At 52.8% G+C, this 25,690-nt stretch overlaps 1 protein-coding gene across 1 annotated transcript; it reads left to right on the top strand.

Annotated features, from left to right (window-relative positions):
- The first annotated feature begins 182 nt into the window (after positions 1–182).
- Positions 183–25,690, top strand: COL6A1 (collagen type VI alpha 1 chain). The gene is made up of 35 exons (XM_074910823.1): positions 183–419; positions 1,226–1,355; positions 3,216–3,416; positions 3,738–3,897; positions 4,085–4,207; positions 4,299–4,319; positions 4,530–4,550; positions 4,650–4,694; positions 4,968–5,021; positions 5,832–5,876; positions 5,981–6,007; positions 6,387–6,413; positions 6,507–6,551; positions 6,791–6,844; positions 7,613–7,675; positions 8,099–8,161; positions 8,334–8,387; positions 8,476–8,511; positions 8,677–8,739; positions 11,084–11,146; positions 15,037–15,099; positions 15,562–15,624; positions 16,112–16,162; positions 16,247–16,282; positions 16,760–16,822; positions 17,282–17,347; positions 18,064–18,099; positions 18,444–18,480; positions 19,371–19,379; positions 20,234–20,367; positions 21,424–21,533; positions 21,841–22,024; positions 22,230–22,404; positions 22,818–22,847; positions 23,613–25,690. The coding sequence occupies exons 1-35, from the start codon at positions 311–313 to the stop codon at positions 24,221–24,223; spliced, it is 3,072 nt and encodes a 1,023-aa protein (XP_074766924.1). The 5' UTR covers positions 183–310; the 3' UTR covers positions 24,224–25,690.

Raw genomic sequence — 25,690 nt, 5'->3', positions numbered from 1 at the left:
CCAGGAACCGGTGGCCAGAGTGACATCGCAGGTACAGCCACATCCAGAAAATGGGTAAGGAGAAATGCCTCATTTGTTTCTGACTCACAGCTGACAGCTCCTGATCCCTCCCTCCATCCTCAGGCTGGAGAAGTCTCCTCCTCACCCTTACCCTCCTGCCTGCTCTTCCTCCCACAGAAACCAAGGGGAGAGTGGTAAAAGATATCTTCAGTGATTCCTGCCTCCGGACTGCAGCCTCTCTGTGCTGCTGGGTTCTTCTTCCCTGCTTTTTTCCTTCGATCCAGCTTGATGTTAGTCTGAACCAAGAAAAATGAGGCTGCGGGACTTTCTATTCACTTTGCTGCTCTTGACCGTCTTCCTGGGGGGGGGCTCATGGGCTCAGCGCCCAGAAATCACCACCCGGGTCGCAAACGCAGAAGGTAAGCCTGGGCTGCTTCCAGAGTGTTTTTCCTCCCCAGGATCGGCAGAGAAGTCCGGCTGCTGTTTCCCTCCTGGGCGGACGCCTCCACTACCGCACACAGCCACAGTTTTGTCAGGACATTTGGGGGAAGAGTTGTGTTTGAGGAGAGCAATGTAGGATTAGAGAGGATCTGCAAGACATACCTTCTTTTAATGCTTTTTGGGTCTTTCTCCTTGGCTGTCTTGTTAGGTGTTACCAGCAGCTCTGGGATGCAAGAGATGGGGATAACAGCTGATACTAATTTAGCTTTCTGAAATATTTTGAGTTTGGCACTGCCCGTTAAAGGGCATTTTCATTTTTGCTCTCCTCTGCAATGATATTTGTGCCAAGATGTGTCAGAAAATTATTAGTTTCTCATTATATAAATTGCTATCATGTCTTGGTTTTATTTTTTTAAGTGATTGCTGCAGCTGCATGTTATTTTATATAATAACAAGTATTGGTCTTGCAAAGATATTCTGTGAATGTAAATGGAAAAAAATGTATAGGAAACTGTTAAATGCCACAAAGTTATGTTTTCTGAATATGTGCTCGATCTGGCTTACCCCTGATGCCAAAACAGAAATAAGCAACCTCACCAGTGTGTGTGTCCTTCTGTGTCTTGCATGGGGTTAGGATGTGAACGTGGTCTCCTCAGCAAAGATTCGGGGAGCCTGGTGGGAGGGAGGGGAGCTGAGCTGCAGGCAGGCGGGTGTGGGGAGCCCCATCTGGGGAGGTGATGCCGTGGAGCCGCCTGCTGACTTCTGCCTCTCCACTTCTTCCCAGACTGCCCTGTGGACCTGTTCTTTGTCCTGGACACCTCGGAAAGTGTCGCCCTGAGGGTGAAGCCCTTTGGGGACCTGGTTGCCCAAGTGAAAGATTTCACCAACCGGTTCATTGATAAGCTGACAAACAGGTACATGTCCCCGGGGTTTTGTCCAGGCTGCTTTAGGGATGGAGCCTGGTGCCGGGTGGGATGCTGAGACCACCTGGTGTGCCATCCAAGGAGGGAGAGTAAGAAAGCAGGGATGCTGGAGAGGGGGGTGGGAGTGTCTCATCCTTGTCCCGGTCTGCAGCCACCCTGTTTCTGCTCCATCAGGAAGGCAAGGCCTTCCTGGGGCTGCAGACATGGCACCCCATCCTCACCACCTCCAGCTGGCCTGGCTCGCCAGATGGTTATCCTGTAGGGCCAAAATGATGCTGATCCCCATGCCACTGGCTGCTCAGGCCCAGGACAACCCAGATGCTTGAGTGGCAGCAAGGCACCTGTGATGTTAAACCCAGTGCTCACGGGCACCCTGCAGAGCAAACCCTCCCTTTCAACTGGCATCCCCCAGGATGATCTGCAGCACTGAATCCAGCTTTGGAGGCCCCTGTGGAGTGACATTCATCCACCCCACTGCCCAGCCCTTTATCTGCCTCCTCCTCACCCAGCCATGTTGTCACCAACCCAAGTTGACCCTGTCTTTCCCGGGGTGAGGGCACCCAGAGGCACCAAAGCTCCCAGATCCTGGAGGGGGGTGATGCTGGGAAGAGGTGAAGGCAAAGGCCATGGCTCACCTGCTGTCAGGAGACTCAGGGATGCACAGGACCACCACAAGTCCTGGGGGCATGTGAGTCCTGGTCCTTGGGGCAGCAGGAGATATGTGCTGTTGCTCAGAGGGGCACTGCGGGTATGTCCCAGTGCTGCATGAGCTGAAGGGGCAAGGTTCCTGTCTTGACAGATGTGGGGCAGTCAGCAGCTCACCTCCCCATTGCCCAGGTAGGAGAGTTACCACTGAGTCACCAGGAGCCTCGCGCTTGGGAATAACCTGCCAGGCCTGCATCAGTGTAACATAACTCTCTCCTAAGCAAGGCGCTGGGTTTTGTTCAGAGCCCCCGCTGCATGCAGACAGATGGGTGGACCTCCTGAGCCCATCCCAAACACCCCTGTGCCCACCCTACTGCTCTCTACCTGCTTCGGAGACATCGCCCTGCAAGCCACCACTGTGCACGCTATGCTTCCAGGCACCCATGGCATGCATGGCATCGCTGGCACAGATGATGGTGAGGCAGCTGGCAGCAGTGGGGTGGAGGGGAGAGAAGTAGGCAATGCTCAGGTGGCTTTGGGAAAGGTCCTGCTGGGCAGAGATAAAATGAGCTTGGGAAAGCGAGGGAGCTGTGCAACCCACCGCTTTGGGATTGGCCCAAGCATCCTGAAAATACTCTTTCTGGGACACTGGCCAAAGCATGGGGTGTTGTGATGCCCCTGTCCCAGGGGGTCACAGGTGCAGGCTCTGTCAGCACACAGGACTTCAGCACATGCTCACAATCCTCTGAGCCAGAGCACCCTTCAGAGGGAGGCATTCCTCTTTGATTTTAACACATCTTGCAGAGGAAAACTCACCCCGGTCCCGTGTGGGGTGTTTCGGTGGTTACCTGTCTTGCACACATACACCTGGCTGTCTGGCTCAGCACCTCCTGCTCAGCTCCAGCCACTGCAGCCCAGTACCTCTTTGGGAAGCCTCACTGCCAAGCAGTCTGACCCCTGTGGACACCCACCAGCTGCACCCCTTTGTCCTTCCACCTGCTGAACAAACTGCCCTGCTCCAATGGGAGGGCTTTGCATGTGAAGCACACCCCAGCCTTGCAGGAGAGCAAGGAGCCCTAGAAAAGCCCTGAAGTGTTTGGCAGAGGATTTGCATTTTGCATGGCAGGCCAGTGTAAGTGAAGTGGAGGTGGCAGCAGGGCATGGACAAAAGTGCTGAAAGCACGTGGTCCTGGTCTATCCATGCAGGTACTACCGCTGTGACCGCAATCTGGTGTGGAATGCTGGGGCACTGCACTACAGCGATGAGGTTGTGCTCATTAAGAGCCTCACCCCTATGCCCAGCGGCCGGAATGAGCTGAAGAACCGTGTCTCATCCGTGAACTACATTGGGAAGGGCACATACACTGACTGTGCCATAAAGCGGGGCATTGAGGAGCTGCTCATCAGGTAAGGCAGTGGGGCTGGGATGGGCAGAGGGAGTGATGCTGGTGGTATGGCAGTGGTGGATGGAGGCTGGGAGCTTCTGGGTTAGGACATCCCTGTGCATCGTGCAGAGCCATCCCCAGGGTGGGAGAAGAGGTCACCTAGGCATGAAATAGGCACGGGGGTGGCAGGTTGCTAGGGCTCCAGCTTTGCTGGTATGAGGCATGCTCTCATGATAGGCTGGGGCACCGCCTGGGGTGAGTGCCCGGAGATGCCCAAGCCACTCCTCTTCATCTAATCTGTTAAATTCTTGCAGTGTTAAATCCTGTGTTTAAACTGTTGCAGTGGCTCCCACCACAAGGAGAATAAATACCTGATCGTGGTGACTGATGGACACCCCTTGGAAGGGTACAAGGAGCCCTGTGGAGGCCTGGATGATGCTGCCAATGAAGCCAAACATTTGGGGATCAAAGTGTTCTCTGTCGCCATTTCTCCCAACCACCTGGTAGGGACTATGCAGCTGGGATGCTCCCTGCAGGGGTCCCAAGTGGGCCCACAAGACCCCCAGCACAGCGAAGGAGGCTCGGAGTGCCCTTCAGAGGCCCTCTATGGAGGGAGGGTGCAGGGTAGTCTCTGGTAGTCTATGGGTGCCTGCAGATCTCACTCTGCCCTCCCCACCCTCCCAATCCTAGGACCAGCGTCTCAATATCATCGCCACAGACCATGCCTACCGCCGCAACTTCACTGCCACCAGCCTGAAGCCAACCAGGGAGCTCGACGTGGAGGAAACCATCAACACCATCATCGACATGATTGTGAGCGTTGTCCGTCCCTTCCCCAGCCCGGCCCCTTCCCAGGCTCACCCATCCCTCTCAAATCCCCTCTCTTTGCTCTCTTGTCTTGCAGAAAGCTAACACGGAGCAGTCGGTGAGTGTCTTTGCTCCCCCTCAGTCCTGAGCCTGAACCCATTTCCTGCGGGTCACCCACAGCTAAACAAGGGCTCGGTGGCACAGCCCTTCCCTGCAGGCAGCCCCTTCTTGGCCCCTGCCAGCCTGGGGAGCTCCCCCCAGCTAGGTGCAGCCTGGCCCTGGTGCTGCCTGCTGCCTCTAATGCTGTTTTCTCCTTCTCTCTGGGCAGTGCTGCTCTTTTGAGTGCCAGGTGAGTCAGGCTTTTGAGATCCTTGTCCCCTTCCTTCATATCCCCATGGCCCCAGGCTGTGCCTTGGTGACTAATCTAACCCATACGTCTCTCCTGCAGCCTCCCCGAGGGCCCCCTGGACTTCCTGGCGACCCAGGCAATGAGGTGAGGGACCAGCTGCAGCCATCTTGCAGGACCAGGGTGGTGGGACGGGCTCACTGAGGATGCTCAGGGACCGGTGGGGCACGAGTCCTCAGCACCCCGCCACTGGCCCATGGAGAGGTGGATGAGGACCCACACCATGCTTTCATGAAGCCAACATCTGCTTCCCACATCCACGGATCATTACTGCTATCATCCTCCCTGATCTCCTTTCAACAGGTCATCATTCTGTTCCTGAGGACGATGAGATAACTTTATTTCTGTCCTGTATTGCAGGGAGAAAGAGGCAAGCCAGGTCTTCCTGGCCAGAAAGGTGATGCTGGAGACCCAGTAAGTAACAGACCAGCCCTGTTGACTCTGCAGCAGCTAATTTTTGGCCACTTCTGGCCAGACCTCTCAAGTGCATCCTCACCAGTCCTTGCCCCTGAATCACCCTGTTTCCATGGGGTAGTCAGTGGGGGGTCACAGCCAGCTGTCCCCCTCTGCAGCCACCCTGCTGAGCGATGGCTCCTGGCGGGCAGTGGAGTGGTCCCCTCCTCTGTTGCTACAAGGCTTCCTTGTTCTTCACCCAAAATAGCCATTCTTCCTGGAGGACACATCTCTGACTCATGTATGCCAGTCCAGGGGTGGACTCTGGTCTCCTTCCTGTGTCCTCTGACATGACAAGCACAGCAGTGTTCCAGGGAAACCTTTGCTAAATAATAAACTAATAGCATGAGGAAACTATTTCCCTCCTCCTCCCCTTTTACTAGGTGTGCTTATTTTGGGGAGGTGCATTTCCCACACACATGTGAGTGTGCAGTTACGCAGCTTGTGCATTCCCAATTTGGAAAACCCATGTCATGCACATGCAGATTTTTCCTTCCCAAGGGTTTTCTGCCCTTCCCTTTCATCCCAGTTGACATGTTCCCAAGCGCCCAGTTTCCCTCACCCCCAGGAAGGGCTGGAGATGGTGGAGGTGAAGGCAGGTCCCCTCTGCTCTCCACAATGATCCTGTGCTTCCGGACTGGGAAAATGAGGAGCATTGTTAGGGGACAGCTTCCTCCGGGATGGTATGGCAGCTGGAGCCTGTGGGAAAACTGTCCCCTGGCAATGGTAGTGATAATATCTGCCTCGGTAACACCATTTTCTGTCCTCTAGGGCAGGCCAGGGGACATGGGACCTGTTGGCTACCAAGGAATGAAGGTACAAGGGGCTGCGGGGTCATGGGCACTCTTCCTAGATGGGCCACAGTCTCTGTGCTGGCAGTGTTTTCATTTTCCCATTTTTCTCTCCCCTTTCATCTCTAGGGTGACAAAGGAAGTCGAGGAGAAAAGGTGAGGATAGTATGGACTTGATGGGAGGGGGAAGGTTTCTCTGTGTCCTCCTGCTTGGTTAGACTTGGCTGACCCTGCAGCTGCACAGTGTTGGGGTCTGGTACATGTCCATGCCCACACATCTGTCCCTCCTGCCATCACCACTTCTGCCAGGAGCAAGGATCCAATGGGAGGAGAACATTTGCAGCTGATGTGGCCTTGGGGCTCAGGCAAGCACCATGAAGTGGGCACAGCTGGGCAGAATGGGAGGGACCAGCTGTGTGCAGGGGCATAGTGATTGCCTGTACCCTCAGACTGAGCTAGCACGGGGACCACAGCATGGTGGTGGGATGGATCTGCTCTGCATGGGGGCCTAACTTCTCTCTCCTTCCCTTCACAGGGCTCGAGAGGAGCCAAAGGAGCCAAGGTCAGTTTCCAGTTTTTCACCATTTATTCTTTCTAGTTGATGCCGGGGAGTCTTTGGAAATTACTTCTTCACGGTCTCTATTCTTCCTTTCAGGGTGAGAAGGGCAGGCGTGGAATTGATGGCATTGATGGCATGAAGGTAAACCTTGGCTCTGGGGCATTTTGCTTAGACTGAGGACCCTGACTTTTGCTCAGACACCCCTTCAAAACCATCGTGGGGTCCCAGACCAAAGCTGGTGTTCCATGTGGGGCAGTGGGGATCCCTCCCTGCAGAGGCCTCCACCTGCCAGCCGAGGACAGGGCTGGAATATCCCTCTGGGATGATGGATGGGGTCTTCCATGGGCACTGCTCATGGAGACCCCTGCTCTGTCTGACAGGGTGAAGCTGGATACCCTGGCTTACCTGGCTGCAAAGGCTCACCTGGATTTGATGTACGTACCCTGTGGGCGCTCCTTGCATGCGAATGAACCAGTGCAGCAGGTCTGCTGTGATGGCGCATGAAAACTGGGAGCCCCCCAAGAAGGGGAGCTGTGGGAGGGAGTTGCTGTGCTTGGAAATACACCTCTTGACATGTGAGGTTCATCCCAGGCGTGGCACCTCAGGGGTGTTCCCGGGTCTGCCTTGTCTTTGCCTGAAAGCTGTCCCCCATTGCATGGGGCTGCCTGGGAATCTGCATGCTGGGGGAGCATTTGGCTGGAGGTTGGGCACATTGCCACAGGGAACCTGGCAAAGAAGATCTCAGTGCCAGATAGGAAAGCCCAGGATTAACCAATTTCAGCCTGCTCTGACCAGCCACCCAGGAAACGTTGGAGATTTTGGAGAGCTCTGGAAAACATTACTCATTTATCCAGTTTCCCTGCTTGTTTCCATACTCCCAGGATGAACATTCATGGCGTCACCAGTATCACTGCAGTCCAGCCATAGCAGCCCAACAACCACCTTTTCTACCATTTTTCTATAACCTGCAAAAGCACACTCAGTTTTGCAGTGTTTCTGCAACATGACTGCAGCATTGCTTGCACGGCTCCATGGTGCAAGGTTACCTTGCCATCCCTGCATTGCTCCTGAGTACATGTCCCTCCTGTCCATTCTGCTGGGGAACTGTGGGCCAGGCTGCTGGGATTCTCGGTTCGTGCCCAGTTTCCTGCAGACAGTGTTACCAGCTTGGTTATTAGTGATGTTGTCTTTATTTTCAACAGGGAGCTCAAGGCCCGCCTGGACCAAAGGGAGATCCTGGTGCTTACGGACCCAAGGGAGGAAAGGTCAGCCACTCTGCCCAGCCTCACACAGAAGGAGGGTTGCTGGGGCCCCTCTCCTGCAAGAGGGAGAGGTGGCAATTGACCCTTCGCTGGCCTCCTTTGCACTGCATGGGGGAAAGCCTGTGCTACAGGCCCCTCACCCACAGTAAGATCCTGCTGGTGTGACTCCAAGTGTGCCCAAAGTTAGTGGGTACCCACAAGCCTGGCACAAGCATCCCTGAGATACTGGGGGGCTACTGTAAAAAGGTGGCTCGCACTGGGCGGGTGGAATAGTGGGTGAGAGTCTGCTGGGGATGGGGAGTTCCCTGGGGAGAGATCAGAGCCCAGAAAGAGGTTCGGGGTGCACCAGGGCTCCTGACGGCCTCTGCACCACGGGAGCCAAAATCCATTGCTGTAGTCTTGACAGTGCCTTTTGTCCTTGTGAAGGGGGAGCCTGGGGATGATGGAAAACCTGGCCGACAGGGGATTCCCGGCAGCCCTGGAGAGAAGGTGGGTGAAGTGTCTGTGCACAACCATCCTCTGCCCTCTGTGAGAGGGAGAGGCCCCCTGTGTCAGCCTTGATTTCAAAGCAGAGCTTGCCCAAGGCTCTGCGAGTGTGCGGGGCTTTGCCTCAAAACCTTCTGACTTGTCTCATTTGCACCCCTGTGGCTTGCTCATCCAGGGCATGCCTGGAAACCAGGGTGAGCCTGGACCTGCAGGAGAGACAGGCGATGAGGTGAGACCTCTGCCCATGCCCGCCATGTTCCCCATGCATTCTTATTGGCCATACACACTGCCTGACCACCCCTCTTATTTCTCCACAGGGTGCTCCTGGCATGGATGGTCCTCCTGGAGAACGGGTAAGTGAGGGCTCCACTGCCAGGCACCGCACTGGCAGGGTGCAGGCTGGTACACTGCTGTGGAGGAGGGCTGGGGGAGAGCCTGCTGAGAGGTGGGAAATGAGGGAGGGCTTTGCTGCTGCTGGGAGCAGGTCTTCATTTTGTGTTCCTGCCATCTCCTTGCAGGGCAGCAATGGAGAAAGAGGACCCCCGGGCTCGCCGGGTGACCGCGGGCCAAGAGGAGAGCCGGTAACTGTATCTTCAGGGTGGCTTTTGACATCGGCTTACAAATGTGGTGCATTTGACAGCCAGAGACTAAAAACAGGTGCCCAGTGGCTAACCCCACTGGCCTGTGGACCAGCAGGCAAGCTCAGTAGCTTTAACTGCCATCCCAGGGGGGACTTACTCTTGTCCCCCAGCAATTGCCCCTTTACACTGGCAGCTAATCACCAAACAGCCAAAACCCAGAGGAGAGCATGCCCAGGAAGCCGAAAGTAGGCAGAGGGGGGATGGGTCAGCCCCTGCCTCACAGCTGCAAAACCAGCTGATGAAAAGTCAAGGTGTCCTCCTCTTGAGATATTGGGGGGCTGCATGGGGTACTGGTGACTTGGGAAGGAGGGCACAGGTACCATTAGCAGTACCAGCAGCATGTGTGGGTGTAGATGGGAGGGGGAACACCCTTCTCTCCACTTTAAGGTGGGAGTCACTAGGAAAGTATTTTTCTTGCCTTCCGAGGGTGAGTCACAGAGCATGAGCGTGGGAGGGACAGGCAGTAGCCCTCAGCAGGCCAGGACAAACATGTGGTGAGTGACAGAGGTGCCACGCACACTGAGGGACTAGGGGTGCTGCTGCTCAGGGTGGGGGCAGCGGGAGTCAAGGCATCCAGCAGCAGCATCCTGGCAGGTGGCCATCCATGTCCTGGCACTGACAGGCAGCCACCACACTTCTTTTCCCCTGTCCCTGAAGCGAGGAAAGCCAATACCCACCACCAGCTCGGGGACTGGGGGCAGATGTCCACCCTGGGGAGGGGGCAGCTCTGGCAGGGGGCTGCTGGCAGCCTCCCCCTTCCTGTTTACTGCTCAGGGAGCAGCAGCACGGCTGCACGTGATGTGTGGGGCAGATGTGCGCAGGAGATGAAGGCACGCCAGTGTCCCGGAGTTAAATTGTTCAGCAGGCAATGGGCTGCTTCCTTCCAAGTTTTAGTCCAAGCACAAGGCTGTGTAACCTCGCCAGAAACGTCTCCACTGGCGCTGAGGGTCCTTTGGAAGTTGTGTTTTATATTCACTGTTTGGCTTAAGCATCTGGAAGCTTCTAGCTTGCAAACAACAGCTTTATGTCAGCAAGCTTTCAACCTCTTTCCTCAAAGTTTTAAGTCAGGTGTGACTGTCATGGGACATTCCTGAACACCTCCCTTCCTCGTGGACTGGTGGCTACCTAGCCCCACGTCCCCAGGCTGCAGGCAGAGCAGCACCTTGTGCACAGATCCTTGTCTTGCAGCACTTGGTGCTGGCTGATCTCAGGGGTGGTTTGACTGTAAGGTGCAAAGCTCTGTGTTTGGCGGTTGTGCAGCCCTGTAAGGGGTAATGCTCTGCTTTGCAAGAGGGAAAGCTTGCAACAAGACTTCAGGCTGCAGGGATGGGGGGCTGTGCCTCCTGGCTCTCCTTTTGTCTTCCTGCTTGCTCACTCCTAGCCATGGGTCTAGATGGGGAAGTGCCCTGGAGCCAGCCCAGGTCTGACAGACATGCTGCCCTGTTGGGAAGCAGCTTTGCTGGACTGGTGGCAGGCTGTCCCTTTCTACATTGTTTAAGTGAAAGTAGAACTGGGCTGTGTCCAGGCCTTGGCATTTCCTTCTACTGGAGTTGTTGAGGTGTCAAAAAACCCAGACTCAGTTTTTTCCAGGATTTCTTGGGCTGTCAGTTCTTTGCAAAGAGCTCTAACCCAGCTCAGGGTGCTGAGTGTTAGTAAGGAGAGGGGAGAGCATCAGCAGTGAGAGGTCAGGATGTCCCTTCCCATGTGCTGGCTCATTCCCTTGGAAAACCCCCTTGGCTCCACAGGGATGGCAGGCCCGAGGAAGAGGGGGAGGAGGAAGGAGGCTGCTAACCTGGAGTCTCTGCCCATGCATGGGGATAGCAGCTCCTCTCCATGCAGACTGCCCGGGGCATGAGCTGCTCTAGAAAAGCAGTCATGATTGCAGAGCATGGCTGGGAAAAGCCACTACATGGTTTTGGGGACAGGTCCAGGTCTGTGTATCTGTAGAAGACTTGCAAGATGGATCGCTTCAGGCATTTGATTTTCTGTCACAAAATGGGCTGAAACATGTCATCCAGAGGCGAGCACTCTCATCTTTCTGAAGATCTTACTCTTAGGGCTATCTTCTTGACTGCAAGGTGGCCACGCTAGCCTCTCTCTCCCCATACCTCTGTTTCCCACCCAGCTCCTGAATCTGCCTCAAAACCTCCCTGTATGGATGACTGCATTTCTATTCAGCATGCGCTATCTGTGCTGTATCACCACTCCCATCTGCATGCAAGGCCCTTTACACCCTACGCCTGTCCCTCTTTGAATTTCTCATGGCCTCTGTGTGTGTTTTCAGGGAGAGCCTGGACCACCTGGTGACCAAGGGCGGGAAGGACCCCTCGGACCACCTGGTGACCAGGTAGGAGCTTGGGTTAACCTTCTGAATCCCAGGTGGAAGTGGTTGGGGCAGAGGGGAGAGTGGGGTAGGGGCTTGACTGATGCCACAGCATCTTGGGGCAAGATCTCAGCATCTTTCAAACCAGGTAGAAAAGCTGGTGAAGAGGGGCAGGGATTTCTAGGAGAACCCAGAATAGGAACAGGGCTGAAAAAAATGGAGACTTGGCTGCTGGGCTGGGGACAGAGCAACCTCCACGCCATTTCCAAATCCCATGGAAACAAATGTCAACACATCTCACAGATTTGGAAACTGGCAAGTACAAGCTGCAGTAATGCACAAAATGTTCAGGCCTGGGGCCAGACACTGCTCACCTCGGTCAAAGGAGTCAATGAGACATCTTGTGCCAGTGAGGATAGCCTGACAGGGCCCCAGTGCCGCCCCTGACACCATTGGCATCTTCAGAGACAGTCTGTCCCAAGGTCAGCGCTCCTCAAGTCTGCTTGCTGCAAGGTCTGGCCCTCCTGCTCTGGGTCTGCTTGTCCTCATGTGCCTCAAGGAACAGATCTCAGACCCCACGGGCTTTCTGGAGAGCAGAGCTGGCTACCTCCAGCCTGAGGATGGCTTCTGCCCCTGCACAATTAAAGGCTCTTTCTTCCCAAAGATGTACCCAGGTCCCAGTTGATAACTGGTTCTGGAGTTATTGCTGGTCAATCCTCCATGGTGATACCACTGTTTGCAATGCCAACAGGGTCTCTGCAGCTGAGCAAGCATGCTTTGACATCGTCTTTGGACAGGGCTCTGTGAGACAACTCCCCTCCTACCCATACTGTCAGAGTTTTAACAGAGCCCAAGATACAGGAAAGTATTGAGATAAACATCCCCACACTGGTGGAGCAGGTCTTCCAGAAGGGGTGAAGCATGGAGACCAGCATGCAGACAAAGAGGACACAGCTTCTGAATTCTTGTTATGGTTGACCAGTTGTTGAAGAGCCCTGAAGGAGATCCAGAGGGCAGGACAGCCATGAAGGGGCCACATTATCCCCACACAGGTGATCCCCATGGCAGACCTGCACCATGCCACAGCCCGGGGAGAGGACATGCTTGTGCCAGTGTTGTACTTGCCTGGAGTCGGGTTTCTCTTGAGCCCGTCTCATGCTAGTGAATTGCACCAAATTCACACAGGGGGATTGTCTAGATCTTACTGTCTGTAGCTGAGCTGAGCTCCTGCCGCAACCAAAGAGCATCTGGCAGCATCCAGCCTGCTCAGCACTGCAGTGGTGAGAGGTGTCATTTTGGGAGGGGGCCCTGGTAGGAAGGCAGCTGTTTGGATGTGTGCATGTAATGGACTGGTGCTGCAGCCTGACACCAGTGAAGGAGGAAGGACTGGAGCTGCTGTCTGTGTGGCAGAGGCTTATTCCAAGTTCAAGGCAGGAGAAGGATTGTGCAGAAGAAGACAGAATTAAGGTGAAGATTTGATGCAAGCCTGGAAGACGAAGCTGTACAAGCATGGTGGGGATCCAGGCTGGGATAGATCCTGCCTTCAGCCAGCCTTCCCTAGTGGGGAGGAGGAGGAGAAAGAATGGTCTCCCTGCTGTCACTGAGTCGCCAGTTTTCCCTCCCCAGCACTGAACTTGAGTCAAACCCCTGTCAGAGAGGGAAGCATTAAAGCAGCTCCCATGCCTCCCCATACCAGAGACTACCCCAGAGCCTCCCCGGCTCCAGGAAGATTTCAAAAGCAGTTGCAAAGTGAGGACATTTTTTCCACAAGCTGAGGAAGAATGCTTTTGTTTGGCCAAATTAAAAATAAATGCATAATTGGGCTTGGGCAAGACTAGGACTTTGGCAAACACAAGTGTTTTTCAAGCCGTGTTATCTGCAAGCTCTGGCTTTTGGAGTGTGTTTCTCTTGGCAAGGGGAAAGGGCTCCCGCTAACCTGTGACTCCCTTTCAGCCTCTTTCTATCCGAGAGAAGCTGAAGGTCAGCACACTGGGCAGGTTTGCTGGTCCCTCTCTATTCCTGGCCATGGTGCCCATCCTTCCTGTGGTTCCTGTCACCCCCAGAAAGGTAGTGGACAAGGAGCTCCTAACGATTTCCCAACCCAAAATCCAGTATCTTCATAAATTCCTCCAGGGCCATGAGGGATTTGCACTGTGTGCTACAGTGAGAACATGTACAGCCATCGCAAGCCAAGGGTGCCGTGGATCCAGCTTTGGCTGATGTGAACAATCATGAGTTCTTGTCCCTTCTTCCCAGCTTTCTCTCGTCTGGGCTTCTGTGCAGAAGGTCACATGCCTTTGAGCAGTTTAGTGCTCTGCACTGCACTGTGTAATTTTAAGTCTGCTGCACCTTTCCTTGGAAGAAGGATGTGTGCAGCATGCATGGATATTTGGCACCAGATTCTTCCAGCAACTGTCATGTGAAGAGGAGCAGGGACGACAGCTGGAGGAGATTTCAGCTTCTTCAGCCTTTGGGGAGTGAGAGAGAGGCTGCAAAGCTGGGCTAGGCTGAGCCACTGCACTGAGGCAGCTCCCCAGAAAAAAGCTCAGAGGTCCTGCTGGTGTACTGAGAACATGGAGGAAGCTCTCAGGCATGTACCACTGTGATGCTGAAGCCGAGGTACCACTGAGCAAGTGCTGTCTTCTGCCTGCCAGGACACTGCAATCGTGTGGCTTGCCACAGTGAACATTTCAGAGACAGGGAGTCTTCAACTGGCGTGCCCACTGCCTGCAGCAGCGATGCTGGAGGAGCCAATTGCTGAGCAATTGCTCTCTCCCACCACAGATTGCTCTCTGCCTTCCCTCTGCCTACCTCTGTCACCTCCATCACCTGGGCACTCGTTGCACACCCAGTTCCACATGAGATGCTGTCTTGCTCAAGGATTTGGACCCATGAGCAAGAACATCATTACCCAATCTTTACCGAGTATCATTACCTGGCAAGTAAACCCTGTGAAGGGCTGTTGGCACCCAGAAAAAGGTGGAGGGGCTCCCTTGGACATCTGTTGAAGCTCTCAGAGAAAAAAAATCTCCTTCTACCTCCTCTCTTATCTCTGTCTGCCTCTGGCCAGCCCCGCAGCTGATGGAGTGAGTAGCCGCTGCCCAGATGGGATGTGGCAGAGTGACAGCTTTGGTCTGTTCCAGCACATGCTTCCAGGGCTCTGCAGCCTCCTGAGGACAGAAACTCCCCAGAGCCACAAAAGGGCCTCTGCCAGCCCGGATGCAACCCAGACATGTCCAAGCTCCAAGGGATTCTGTGGAGGGAGGTCTGTGTCACCTTCAGGTGCTCCATCAAAGACTGTTCTCTGCCCCGGCGACACCTCTGTCACAGCCGATGAGATGCCACTACACAACCCAGCTGTGTTTTTCTGCTCGAAAACATCATCCCTGCCTCCCTGCTCCTCTCCCCCATCAGGTCCTCTGTTACTGTACTGAGATTTGGAGGAGAGGGATGGCTTTTAGGGCCTTAGAGGCTGTGCTCAGAGACTGCTCCCACCTGCAGCCTGGCTGCCACTGAAAGTGTGTGGTGTTCAACCCGCTCCTGCAGTGTCACACCTTGGCCCAGAAAGCCTCTTGTTCTGGCTCGCAGTCAGCAGGGGTCTGGCCAAAGCTGCCTTCAACAGGGCTTTGCAGAGAAAGCAGGGCATAGGGAAGCATGGGGAGCTGCAGCCTGTGCAGACAGAGGAGGCAGGGAGGCACGGGAGGAGCCAGGCACAGGTCCTGCAGCATCTCCCTACCTGCATTAACCCCTGTCAATATGCCCTTTACTGTGAGGCTGGCCAAGGCGGAGATGGGTGTGAGGCATGAAGCGGATGCCCCCACCCAACACATCACAAAATGAAGGGACCAGCCCTTCGGGGCGGGAGCAGCACCAAGAGAAAATCCCTGTTATAAGAGCTCTTTCTGTTTCCCTAGGGTGAGCCTGGACCACCAGGACCCAAGGGCTACAGGGGAGACGACGGCCCTCGCGGCAATGAGGTCAGTGCTACTTCATCACCACAACTTCTGGGGGGAGGGAATGAAGGCAAGACCAGGAGATGCTGCCCATTAGGGCTGTCCCCAGATCCCTCAGATCTTGGAAACCTGTTGCAAGTACAAACTCGGGTTCTAGCTTCCTGGCAGACACATCGAGGTATTTTTCATGGGTCTTTAAGGCGCTCGCTGCCTTTTTCTCCAGAGGCCATTTCATGGAGAGAGTATAGCCACACCAGAAGCCATGTGACTTCCCATCCCAGAAGCTGGAGGAGCTGCTCTGTGAGGGCACTCACCTGATCCCCAGGGCAGGGAGTAAGCTGAAGTCCAAGCCCAGCTGTGGGCTTCGCGTTGCTCTTGTATAAGCAAAATGCATCCTGTGATGGTAGCTGATTGCCTCAGAAGGCGTCATCTTCCCAGCTCGAAGGATGGTATACAGTGCTTGACTGTTTCTTCTGTTCCTTCCAGGGCCCAAAGGGATTGCCTGGAGCACCTGGGCTGCCTGGAGACCCTGGCCTGATGGGAGAAAGGGTGAGTGGTATTTGGTTGGGGGCATTGCAAGCCATGTGGAGAGGATATACAACATGCTTGTTCCACACAGCATGATGCAATGCAGGAGAAAAGAAATCGCATTCATACACAGCTGAGATACTGGGAAAATGTGCAAGCAGCCTGGTTTTGAATATGCATCATGTCTCTAATGCTCTAAGAGCTGTATTTTGGGGTGTACTTTCCAGCGACAGAGACTTGATACTTCCCAGTTTGTTCCCAGCCTGTGGTCATATCCCCAGTCTCTGAGAGGGACAGTGTCACTCTCCTCTTGGTGGTTGTGCAGGTCACACACAAGCAAGATGGTCTTTTTACCTGCCTGCACCAGTGTTCAACCCACTAGTGACTTATTTTTGGCACAGACATACTACTGTGGAGATAAACCGTCCAAGGAGGTCAGGATCCTGCTGCTGTGCTATCTAAGGGGTCTGCTTTACATAATCTCACATATTTCTCCCTACCTTTCCAGGGGGAGGATGGCCCTCCTGGGAACGGCACGGTTGGATTCACAGGTGCCCCGGTAAGTTTTTTGTGCTGCTTTGAAAGTACAAGACCATTATTTCTGCTTGTCTGACCTAACACGCTTGCTTTCCTTCATCCCCAGGGGCAACCAGGAGACAGAGGTGACCCTGGAATTAATGTAAGTGTGCTGCTTCTTCATACTCCCAACAGAAATTGTCCTGGCTGGTGGTTTGGCTTCTAGAGCCTCTCCATCAGCTGCATGGTGAAAGGAGCTCCCTGAAGCATCCTGCTCCTCCAAAGACCTCTTTTCCTTCTTCCCACCTCTCCCTGCAGAGGATGCTTCTGGTGGAAGTGTCTTGCCTTGGTGTACTGGTAGTAACACCCAAGGGCAGCAGCCTGGGTTGAGTGCTTTCCGATGCCAGAGCCAGAGTTTGTTGTTGGGAGTGCCACTCAGGGGGAGCTGGATGATGCAATAACAGTGAAAGCCACCTAAGAAGCTCTATCCTTCAATAGCACTGTAGTTTGGTGCTAGGGAGTCTATATGCTGCTCTTTACCCCCTCCCGAGCCAGTTCTCACAAGGTCACTGCATGCCAGCACCAACTTCACCACACTAACAACTGTCCAAGAAGTAGTCTCTTCTGTACTGTTTTTCAGGGAACGAAAGGCTATGTTGGTCCTAAAGGTGATGAAGGAGAAGCTGGTGACCCTGGCAATGATGTGAGTAATCTGTATAAAACTGAATATTCTTTCTCTGTGAACACAGCGCAGGAGCTTTGGGCTGGGTCTTTAACACTACCTTGATTGTGGGTCAGAGCTCATCAGACTTTAAAAGTCTGCAAGCACCCTTTGTCAATGAGCAGTGTCTGATGGCAAGGGGAAGTCCCTCCAAATGTTCATTGTGTCCTACAGCTTATGACTGTCAAACCTCCAGGTCTGTTAGGCTGAGATGGGTATAATCTCTGCAAGGTTCTCTATGTTTCCAGATAGCTGTGCTGCTGTGGAGGAAGATTTTCCCAGTCCATCCCAATCTTCCCAAGACCTAACTCCTTTTGGTTGGGTACAGAAATTTCCGATAACATTTTTGTGGCTAAGCAGAGCTCAGCAGACATCTGGAGGGGAAGGTGCTGCACCCTGACACCAACAGATTTGTGGATTTTGGTTTTGTTTTCATTCCAGAACCTAACCCCTGGCCCCAGGGGCATCAAAGGAGCGAAGGGCCACAGGGGACTTGAAGGCCGCCCAGTAAGTAAGGATCCTGGCAGGGTTTGCACCGATAAGCGCAGCATGCCAGGCTGATGGAGCTCCCAACAGCAGGGCTTGCCGCAGACTTGCTGTGCTTGGCCCTGCTCACAGCAGGAACAAGGCAGTTTGCAAACCCACTGCTGCAGCCTGATATATGGGTCTCTGAAATCATGATCATCCCAAGTCAAGGCAGAAAATAGAGGCATTTGTGCTTTTTCATGATCAAAACATTCTCGTATGATCAGATTCAGTAAGGGTAAGCAGCCTTTTGGGGTGGCCATCCTGAACCTGAAAGTGTTTCAGTTCATGTTGAGCCGCCACTTGCTTGTGTTGCCCTACGTTGGCCTGGAGGATACAGGAGAGGCATCTTCTAAGCAAATGGCATCCATCTGTCCATCCCCTGGGTGCTCTGGGGGAAATGCCAAGCCATGTCACACATGGTGCATGTGCTCGCTGCCTGCAGCAAGAGCTTGCCTTCCCAACTCAGTGGGCATGGCATGCATGGAAGTGGGTCTCCTTCCCCCAACCCCCATGCAGCCCCAGGGCATCATGCAAACAAGTAGATGTACCTGCTCAAAGACCAGTTCAGGGGCCAGCAACTGGGAAGCCAAGAGACTTTTCCAGACTCTGGATTGCTTAGCAAGGTATCGTCAGAGTATGCTGCAGATAGGACTGGCTGCTCTTGTAATTGCTCTCTCTACACTTCTGTTTGACAGGGACCACCAGGACCTGTGGGGCCTCCAGGACCAGATGTGAGTGGGACAGGATCAGGGCAGTGCTTGCTTACCTGTCTGTGCTTTCCCTACCCCACATGATGGCTCCTGGGAGAGCGTCATTGCTGGGGAATTCTTGTCTTCCTGGGTTGGGTGGTGGCTGCCCCCCATTACTGTCCCAGCGAGTCTCACTGACCAGATTTCCTTCATGCCAGTCCATTGCCAGGCAGTCCCCTCTATAGTGCACTCCACTTGCACATCACTCATTTCCAGATCAGGATCTGCTCTGAGGGTACAAAGCAGCAGCGGGGTTGTGGGCAGCACCTGGGAGCCAGGAAGCTGCCCTCACCATTACTCAAACGTTTCTTTACTTCTCTTTTCAGGAATGTGAAATCTTGGACATCATCATGAAGATGTGCTGTGAGTATCCCTGTACTGCTCCTCCTGCCCTGCTCAGGTCCTTGCTGAGTAGGAGACAGCTGCTTTTTCTCTGGCCCTCAGTAAGCAGAGCCATCCCTGGGCAGCACAGAGAGGGATGCCGTGGGCATCACGCCCCTTCCACAAGTCACAATTAAGTCAACAAGCTCGGGGAGAGGTGGAAGGCTCTCCCTGCAGCCAGGACACCAACCTAAAAGGGGCAAATCTTTTGTGTGGTGTTGACCCTTCTCTTGACCCAGGGACTTGCAGCTCGATCTCTAGAGTAGATCATGCAGCTGTGTTTCACTTGTGCATGCTGCAGACTAGTTTGCTATGTCTATGGCTCTGTAGATACACGATTACCCCTCAGTGAAAATACAAGCAAAGTTGAAGTTGCGTACAGTCCTTGTGTGGACCATTTTACAATGTTTTTTTCTTAAACAGCAGTTCCTGGCTTTACCCCTTGGGAAAGGCAGGTCTGTTCTGGGGTGTTCTGCCATGGGGAGCAGCAGTACACATGTGCTGCAAAGGGTTTCTGGCAAGTAATGAAGCGGTGGAAGGACGTAGCGTACTTAAGGAACTGAGTTTGAGCTCCATACTCTGATGATTTACTTAATCCCTTCAGGATTAGCTTTTATTTTTATTTAAATAAGAATGCGTCAGCACATAAACAGGGCTCTGTTACATGCAGTGCTCCAGGTTGTGGTGTAACAATCTGAAAGAGGAGAGAGATCTGGATATTTCAAAGGGGAGGGAAACCTCTATGAGCTTGACTTGTCCAGTCCAGGTGTCCTTGGGTTTGCAGAAACACAAATCTGCAGTCTACATTAGTGTGTGAAAAAAACTTCTGTCAAGCATTTTAACATTGTCTCTTTCTCTCCCTTGTCCTCTAGCTTGCTGCGGTGAGTGTTGCTTGGCAAAGTTGCTCTGCAAACATTTGCTAGCCTTTCTCCCTGCTTGCACGCCTCCCTTTCCCTGCTCCTTGCCTTCTGCTATGGAGATGTGGTGAGAGCCTGGGAAGGAGGACCGAGCATTAGCAAGGCAGGGGAAGGCAGAAAGCTCTCCCCAAGGGTGCATGGATTCAGAGGCTGGGTCCTACAATTGGAAAATTGTTGTCAAGGTGCCCTGTGCCAGCAAACTGCAGGCGGATTTTCTCCACCCTTTTTGCAGTTGAAAGGGACGTCACTTCAGGGCATGCTGTGGATCCAGCTCTGTCCTCCTTCCAAATCCTGTGCTAGTCTGCAGAGAAATGTGCTGGGCTTTCTTCTCTGATGCTGTCCCGATGGGTTGGGTTTGTAGTCCAAAAGCTTGAATGAAGAGCCAAGGGCACATGATGTCCTTCAGTCATGGGGAAGAGGGGAGAAAGCTGAGTGAGCCTCCTCCAGCTCACCAGTATCACCTCTGTCCTCCTGGGCTGGGTGAGTGGAAGAAGTGTGAAGGCTTACGAAGAATCAGGTTCTGGAATAATTACTGGGTGTTTTAAGGGTACTCACAGCTTGGAAACGTTATAAGGGATGCTGAGCAAAGTGCAAATGGAGAAATCAGTAAACTGACTCTTAAGTCTCCTGTGCAGCTATTTTACTGTTTTACTTTACACCATGCTTTGCAGGTAGATAGGGCACAGGCACCCACCCAGTCAGGACTAAGAGCAGACATCAGCTGCTTGCTTTGGTATGCCTCTCTGCAAAATGCGCTGCTCTGAGCAAGATGCTCAGGTAGAAAACACAAGGCCCTTCACTCCTGTGCCTTGCTGCAGAGTGCACCTGTGGTCCCGTCGACCTCCTCTTCGTGTTGGACAGCTCGGAGAGCATTGGCCTGCAGAACTTCCAGATTGCCAAGGACTTCATCATCAAAGTCATTGACCGCCTGAGCAAGGACGAGCGTGTGAAGGTGAGATTTCCACCTAGTGCTGAGATACACTTGTGTACACTCATTTTTAACTGCAAGCAGAAAAACAGGCAGATGCATCCACTCCAAAGAGCCTCCATAAGGCTTAGCTTCAAGTGTGTAACTGGGGTGGATCTTGATTCCTCCCAGATTCATACAGTGGTGGAGATGACACAGCAGTTTGTTGTCCCAAAATATAGACATTTTACTCTTTCTGCACAAAGGGACTCTGCCTGCGGTGGCTGTGAATTCTTCTTCCATGCCCCAGAGCAGATGGCTCATAAAGCATTAGCCTGATCAATCAGCCTCTCAGTCTCTTCCTGATGAGCACTTCAGGTGGCTGGAGCACATTACACCATGAGGTGTGTTGTAACTTACTCAAGCTCCCTGATGGTCAGCCCCCCAGGTGACCTTGTCTGCACACAAGCTTGGGTTCAGGTTGCCAGTTAGGCACACTACTAAAAAGGACCTTTGCAGCCCAAAACAGCAATATTGTCCCAGTAGCAAGTGTTCCAGTCTCGTACACAAATGGTTACTCTCCCAACTCTTCCCTGGTAACCAGCTGTGCGCAGGAAATTTCGTTTACCTCTGTGATTTGGAAGGAATGTTTGGGATCCGGTCTTTCCTTAAGGTATAACCAGAGACATCTGTAGCCCAGGGGCTATAAAGCCACAGTGACCTGCTGTTGGACACTTGTGTGGGCATACACGTCTCTCGTTGGCTGGCAAAGAGATGATAACAAGCAGAAAGCCTAGAGCTGGGCAACAAAACTACTGTGTTGGGAAAAAACCCAGAAATTTTGACAAAAGATCTATTCCTAGCCACCCCCCATGGCCAATGGCTTGTGTTGAGACTGCTGAGCCAGGTTTGGGTCTTGCTCACTGAATTTGTCCTTATGTGCATCCACTCCTGTTGGGGCTTCTTCTGCCTGGAATAAGACAGAGGAGAGATGGCAGATCCTGCTATGAAGGCATTCAGTGCAAACCACCAGAGGATTTCTGAGCTCTGAAGGGCCCCCTGAGGTATCTGACCCTAACTTGCTTCTTTTTTTTCCAATAGTTTGAAGCTGGGGAGTCCCGTGTGGGTGTTGTGCAGTACAGCCATGACAACACGCAGGAGCTGGTGGCGATGGGTGATGCCAACATAGACAACATCGGGGCACTCAAACAGTGAGTCTGTAGGGTCTCAGCCCGTCATGCAGAGACCTGATACAGGGACACCTACTCACCTCCCATCCTCCATCTCCAGATCAGCAGCTCCTGCAACTGCAAGGACGCTAAATGTTCTTTGGCAGAAAGTAGAGGCTGGCGGCATTGTAAGTGGTGCTGAGGCCAAGGAGCTTGCCAGTTTTCCACCCAAAACCCCATGCAGGGATGTCGTCCTGTTTCGCAATCATGTCAGAGATACGTGTTACCAGGGGCTCCTTCTCTATCCACAGGGCAGGGCTTGAAGGCTAACCAGCGTCTATTCTTGCAGGGCAGTCAAGAACCTGAAATGGATAGCTGGTGGCACCTACACTGGAGAAGCCCTGCAGTTCACCAAGGAAAACCTGCTGCGGAGATTCACCTCTGACAAGCGCGTTGCCATTGTCATCACGGATGGACGCTCTGACACGCTGCGGGACCCTACCCCTCTTAACTCTCTGTGTGATGTCACCCCGGTAAGGGCACAGGGGAAGCACCCTGCCTGCAGGGAACTGCCACACAGCACCTGTGTGTCAGAGCAGTTCAGGCTCTCTGGGAGTCTCCATGTCTTTGCTACCCAAGGCTAGGGCAAGGGGGGACACATCACTGTCATAAACTGACAAGCTTATGAATGCATCAGCTGAGGAATCATCTGGTGATGGACTCTAAACTTCACTGCAGGTGGTTTCCCTTGGGATAGGCGATATTTTCCGGAACCCTCCAAATCCAGATCACCTGAATGACATTGCTTGTTTAAGCAGACCGACCAGGCCAGGACTGTCCATTCAAAGGGACAACTACGCCGAGCTCCTGGATGACACCTTCTTGCAGAACATCACCTCATATGTCTGCCAAGGTGGGTGAAAGATTGTGGCTGGAGGCAATCAGGTAGTGAGGATTGCCTCAGCCAAAGGGTGAGGGATGCAGGCTGCCCTCCCTTGCCTTTCCCCAGACATGCTATTAAGCAGGTGTTGAGTTAGGAGACCAGCATTCAAGTTTTAGTTAAATAAGGGACAAGCTCATGTATCAGAACACTTTGCAGGCAGGTCCAGGTCCTCTCCTGCTGCAGGACACCTCCGTCCACAGCATTTTTCAAGTGCGCACCTCTGCGCTTTCTGGTGCATGTTTATAACCTTTGAACAGTGCCTTGTGTAATGCGCCTGTGACTGAGGTGAGCATTTGCTCCTTCTGTGGCTCAGTGGGAAGCTATAGCAGAAGTGGTTTTCCTGGGTGAGCTGGTGACATTACTCTTTCTAATTTTCTTAACAGAGAAGAAATGTCCGGACTACACCTGCCCAAGTGAGTACTGACTCCTCATGCCACCCGAGGGGGTTGTGGGTGCTGTGGTGGAAGAAGCGGGACTTTGTATTTATGGGAATGCATAGCTTGGAGACCTCTTGCAACAGGGAGACCCCTGGGCTGGAGAAGGAAGCAACTAATGTCAGAAGTTCACAGAGTTTCTCACACACATGCCAGCCCAAAGCACCTGGGGGAAAAGCCTAGAGAGTTGCTTTTCTGGAACGACAAACCTAGAGAGAAGGCTGTGCCAGATTTTAGCCCTCACAGGCTTTAGCTGAGGCAGGTAATGAGATCAATTGCTAGGTGGTGGTGGGAGCACAAGGAAAAATCAGCAGGGATATTTAAGAAAGGTGCCTGAAAAGTGAGTTCAGGGAGGAATTTAGTGGGGTACACCTCCAAGTCAGAGGTGTATACAATGTGCAGACTTATGATGGAAAGAAACCAGCCTTGGGAGATGAAGTGGTTCCCCAGACATTCAAGGACACCACTGTATTTAAACAACAAGAGTCACTAGATTATCTAAACCAGATAAGTACCTGGGAATGCAGCCTGCCGTAAACCAAATAAAAGAAGGAATGAAAAGGTAAAAGGACAAGTGTAGGACAGCACTGGTGAAAACCAAGCTAGCAAATACCCAGAGAGTGGGGATTTCCCAAGTCTGAAAAGGCAGGAAGCCTGCAAGACAGCTGGTGACTTTGCTGGCTTTCCATGGAGGAGGCAGGAGTTGAAATGCAACATAACAAGCCCTGGCCTTTCCCCTTGCAGTCACCTTCAATGGGTTGGCTGACATCACGCTGCTGGTGGACAGCTCCACCAGTGTGGGGAGCAAGAACTTTGAGACCACCAAGAAGTTTGTGAAGCGGCTGGCGGAGCGGTTCCTGGAGGCTGGCAAGCCTGCTGATGACTCTGTGCGCATCTCAGTGGTTCAGTACAGTGGCAAAAACCAGCAGAAGGTGGAAGCTCAGTTCCAGTACAACTACACAGTCATTGCCAAAGCCATTGACAACATGGAGTTCATTAACGACGCCACGGATGTCAACGCTGCCCTGCGGTATGTCACGGGGCTGTACCAGCGGTCCTCCCGTGCTGGGGCAAAGAAGAGGGTTCTGGTGTTTTCTGATGGCAACTCTCAAGGGATCACTGCGAGGGCCATTGAGAGGGCGGTGCAGGAAGTTCAGCAGGCTGGCATCGAGATCTACGTGCTGGCAGTGGGCAGCCAAGCCAACGAGCCCAACATCCGTGTCCTGGTCACAGGGAAGAGCGCAGATTATGATGTGGTCTACGGGGAGCGCCACCTCTTCCGTGTGCCTGACTATACCTCTCTGCTGCGTGGCGTCTTCTACCAAACTGTCTCCAGGAAGATAGCTGTTGACTGAGTGTATGGGTGGGTTTCTGCCAAGGCCACGCCCATGCCTGCTTCTGTCTTGCCTAAAAATGAAAATCAACAAAACAAAAAAAAATTAACGGTATTCTTGACCTACCTGAGGAATTTGCGTCTATGCAGATAGCCATAGTGTCACAGCCTGGCTGTGCATAGTCCCCTTCCTTCTCCCCCAGCTTCATCATTTGCATTGCTACTCTGTTAGTCTTGAACTTCCCTCCCTGCCCATGACTGCGTTTTCCTCCCCACAGCAGGCAAACACAAACACACCTAATAATAAGCTGACAGAACACCAATAGCAACCTCATCCCACAGGTTTCTTTGCTAAGAAAGAATTAGGATGAGGAATTTTGTACCACTAAGGACTAGCCTGGTTCTCATAAGGCTGATTATGCTCTTTTCAGATACTGGTGGTTTTGTTCATTTGCTTCTTTCTTTCATACATCAGCTGAGCACTTGCCCAACTCACAATGGTCCTAACCCAATGCTGTGCTTCAAGTGAAACACTCAACACTTCAGCAAAGCTTTGAGAGGGGATTGTTGTCATGGCTGGCAAGTTTGGTTTGTATCTCCCATGCCTGGGGGGGGCGCAGGGAGGGCTGGACTGCATTACCCAAGTTGGGTGGAAGCATCTCTGTCCTCCAGTGCCATGGGATGGGGCACCGACTTCCCAGGGATGGTGTGGAAGTGGGTGATAGAGCATCCCTCAGTGATGACACTCCCATTCAGGGCAGGGACTCTGAGCACTGACCAAATGAAAGACAGACAGTAGCCACAGGGGAGGGGGGAAACCATTGAAGAAGCTACGTAACTGCACTCCTTCACTAACAGATCTCATGGTCCTACAGTGAAACCAGGAACCTCATGAATAACCTGATGACTTGTGTTATAGTCCAAGCTCCATTCTGGAAAAATCTCTCTGAGCCCAGTTAGTGGGATTTTTTAAAATATTTTTTTTCAAAAGTGCCAAGCTGTCTAATTCCCAGTAAGCTCTCTGGGAGTATTGTTTATATAGGACCACCTAGGAGTTAGGCACCTGGGCCCTAGGGAAACCCACTAACTGTACTATATATATTGAATTAGGGCCTCATCCACAGCCCAGCAAAGTCAAGGGAAAGGCTGCCATTATCTATCAGGGTTTTTGACTCACACCCTACGGATATACTGACAAAGGTGCTATCACTACGTGGGTGATATGGGCCCTTGGTGTTTACACAGTTGTTTCCAGGACCACACTGAAAATGTGGTTTGGCTGGGTGAGATTTTGTTTCAGTGCTTCCATTGGTGCTCTTGCTATGAATTCATGCGCTTCTGAGAAAGCAATAGTGATTGCCAGGTATCGGCATTCCAAACTCTTTACTTTGTATCCAAAACCCCACTGTATGAGTTAGTTTTATTTTATGCCTGTGTTTTACTGAAATTGTCCACTTTGGAAATTTGTCAAATAAACGGTTTTCCACAA

This window comes from Athene noctua, chromosome 7 (genome assembly GCF_965140245.1).
Source record: "Athene noctua chromosome 7, bAthNoc1.hap1.1, whole genome shotgun sequence".
Lineage (NCBI taxonomy): Eukaryota > Metazoa > Chordata > Aves > Strigiformes > Strigidae > Athene > Athene noctua.
Note: the sequence above shows the minus strand (reverse complement) of the source record. Positions and strands in the feature narration are given on the sequence as shown.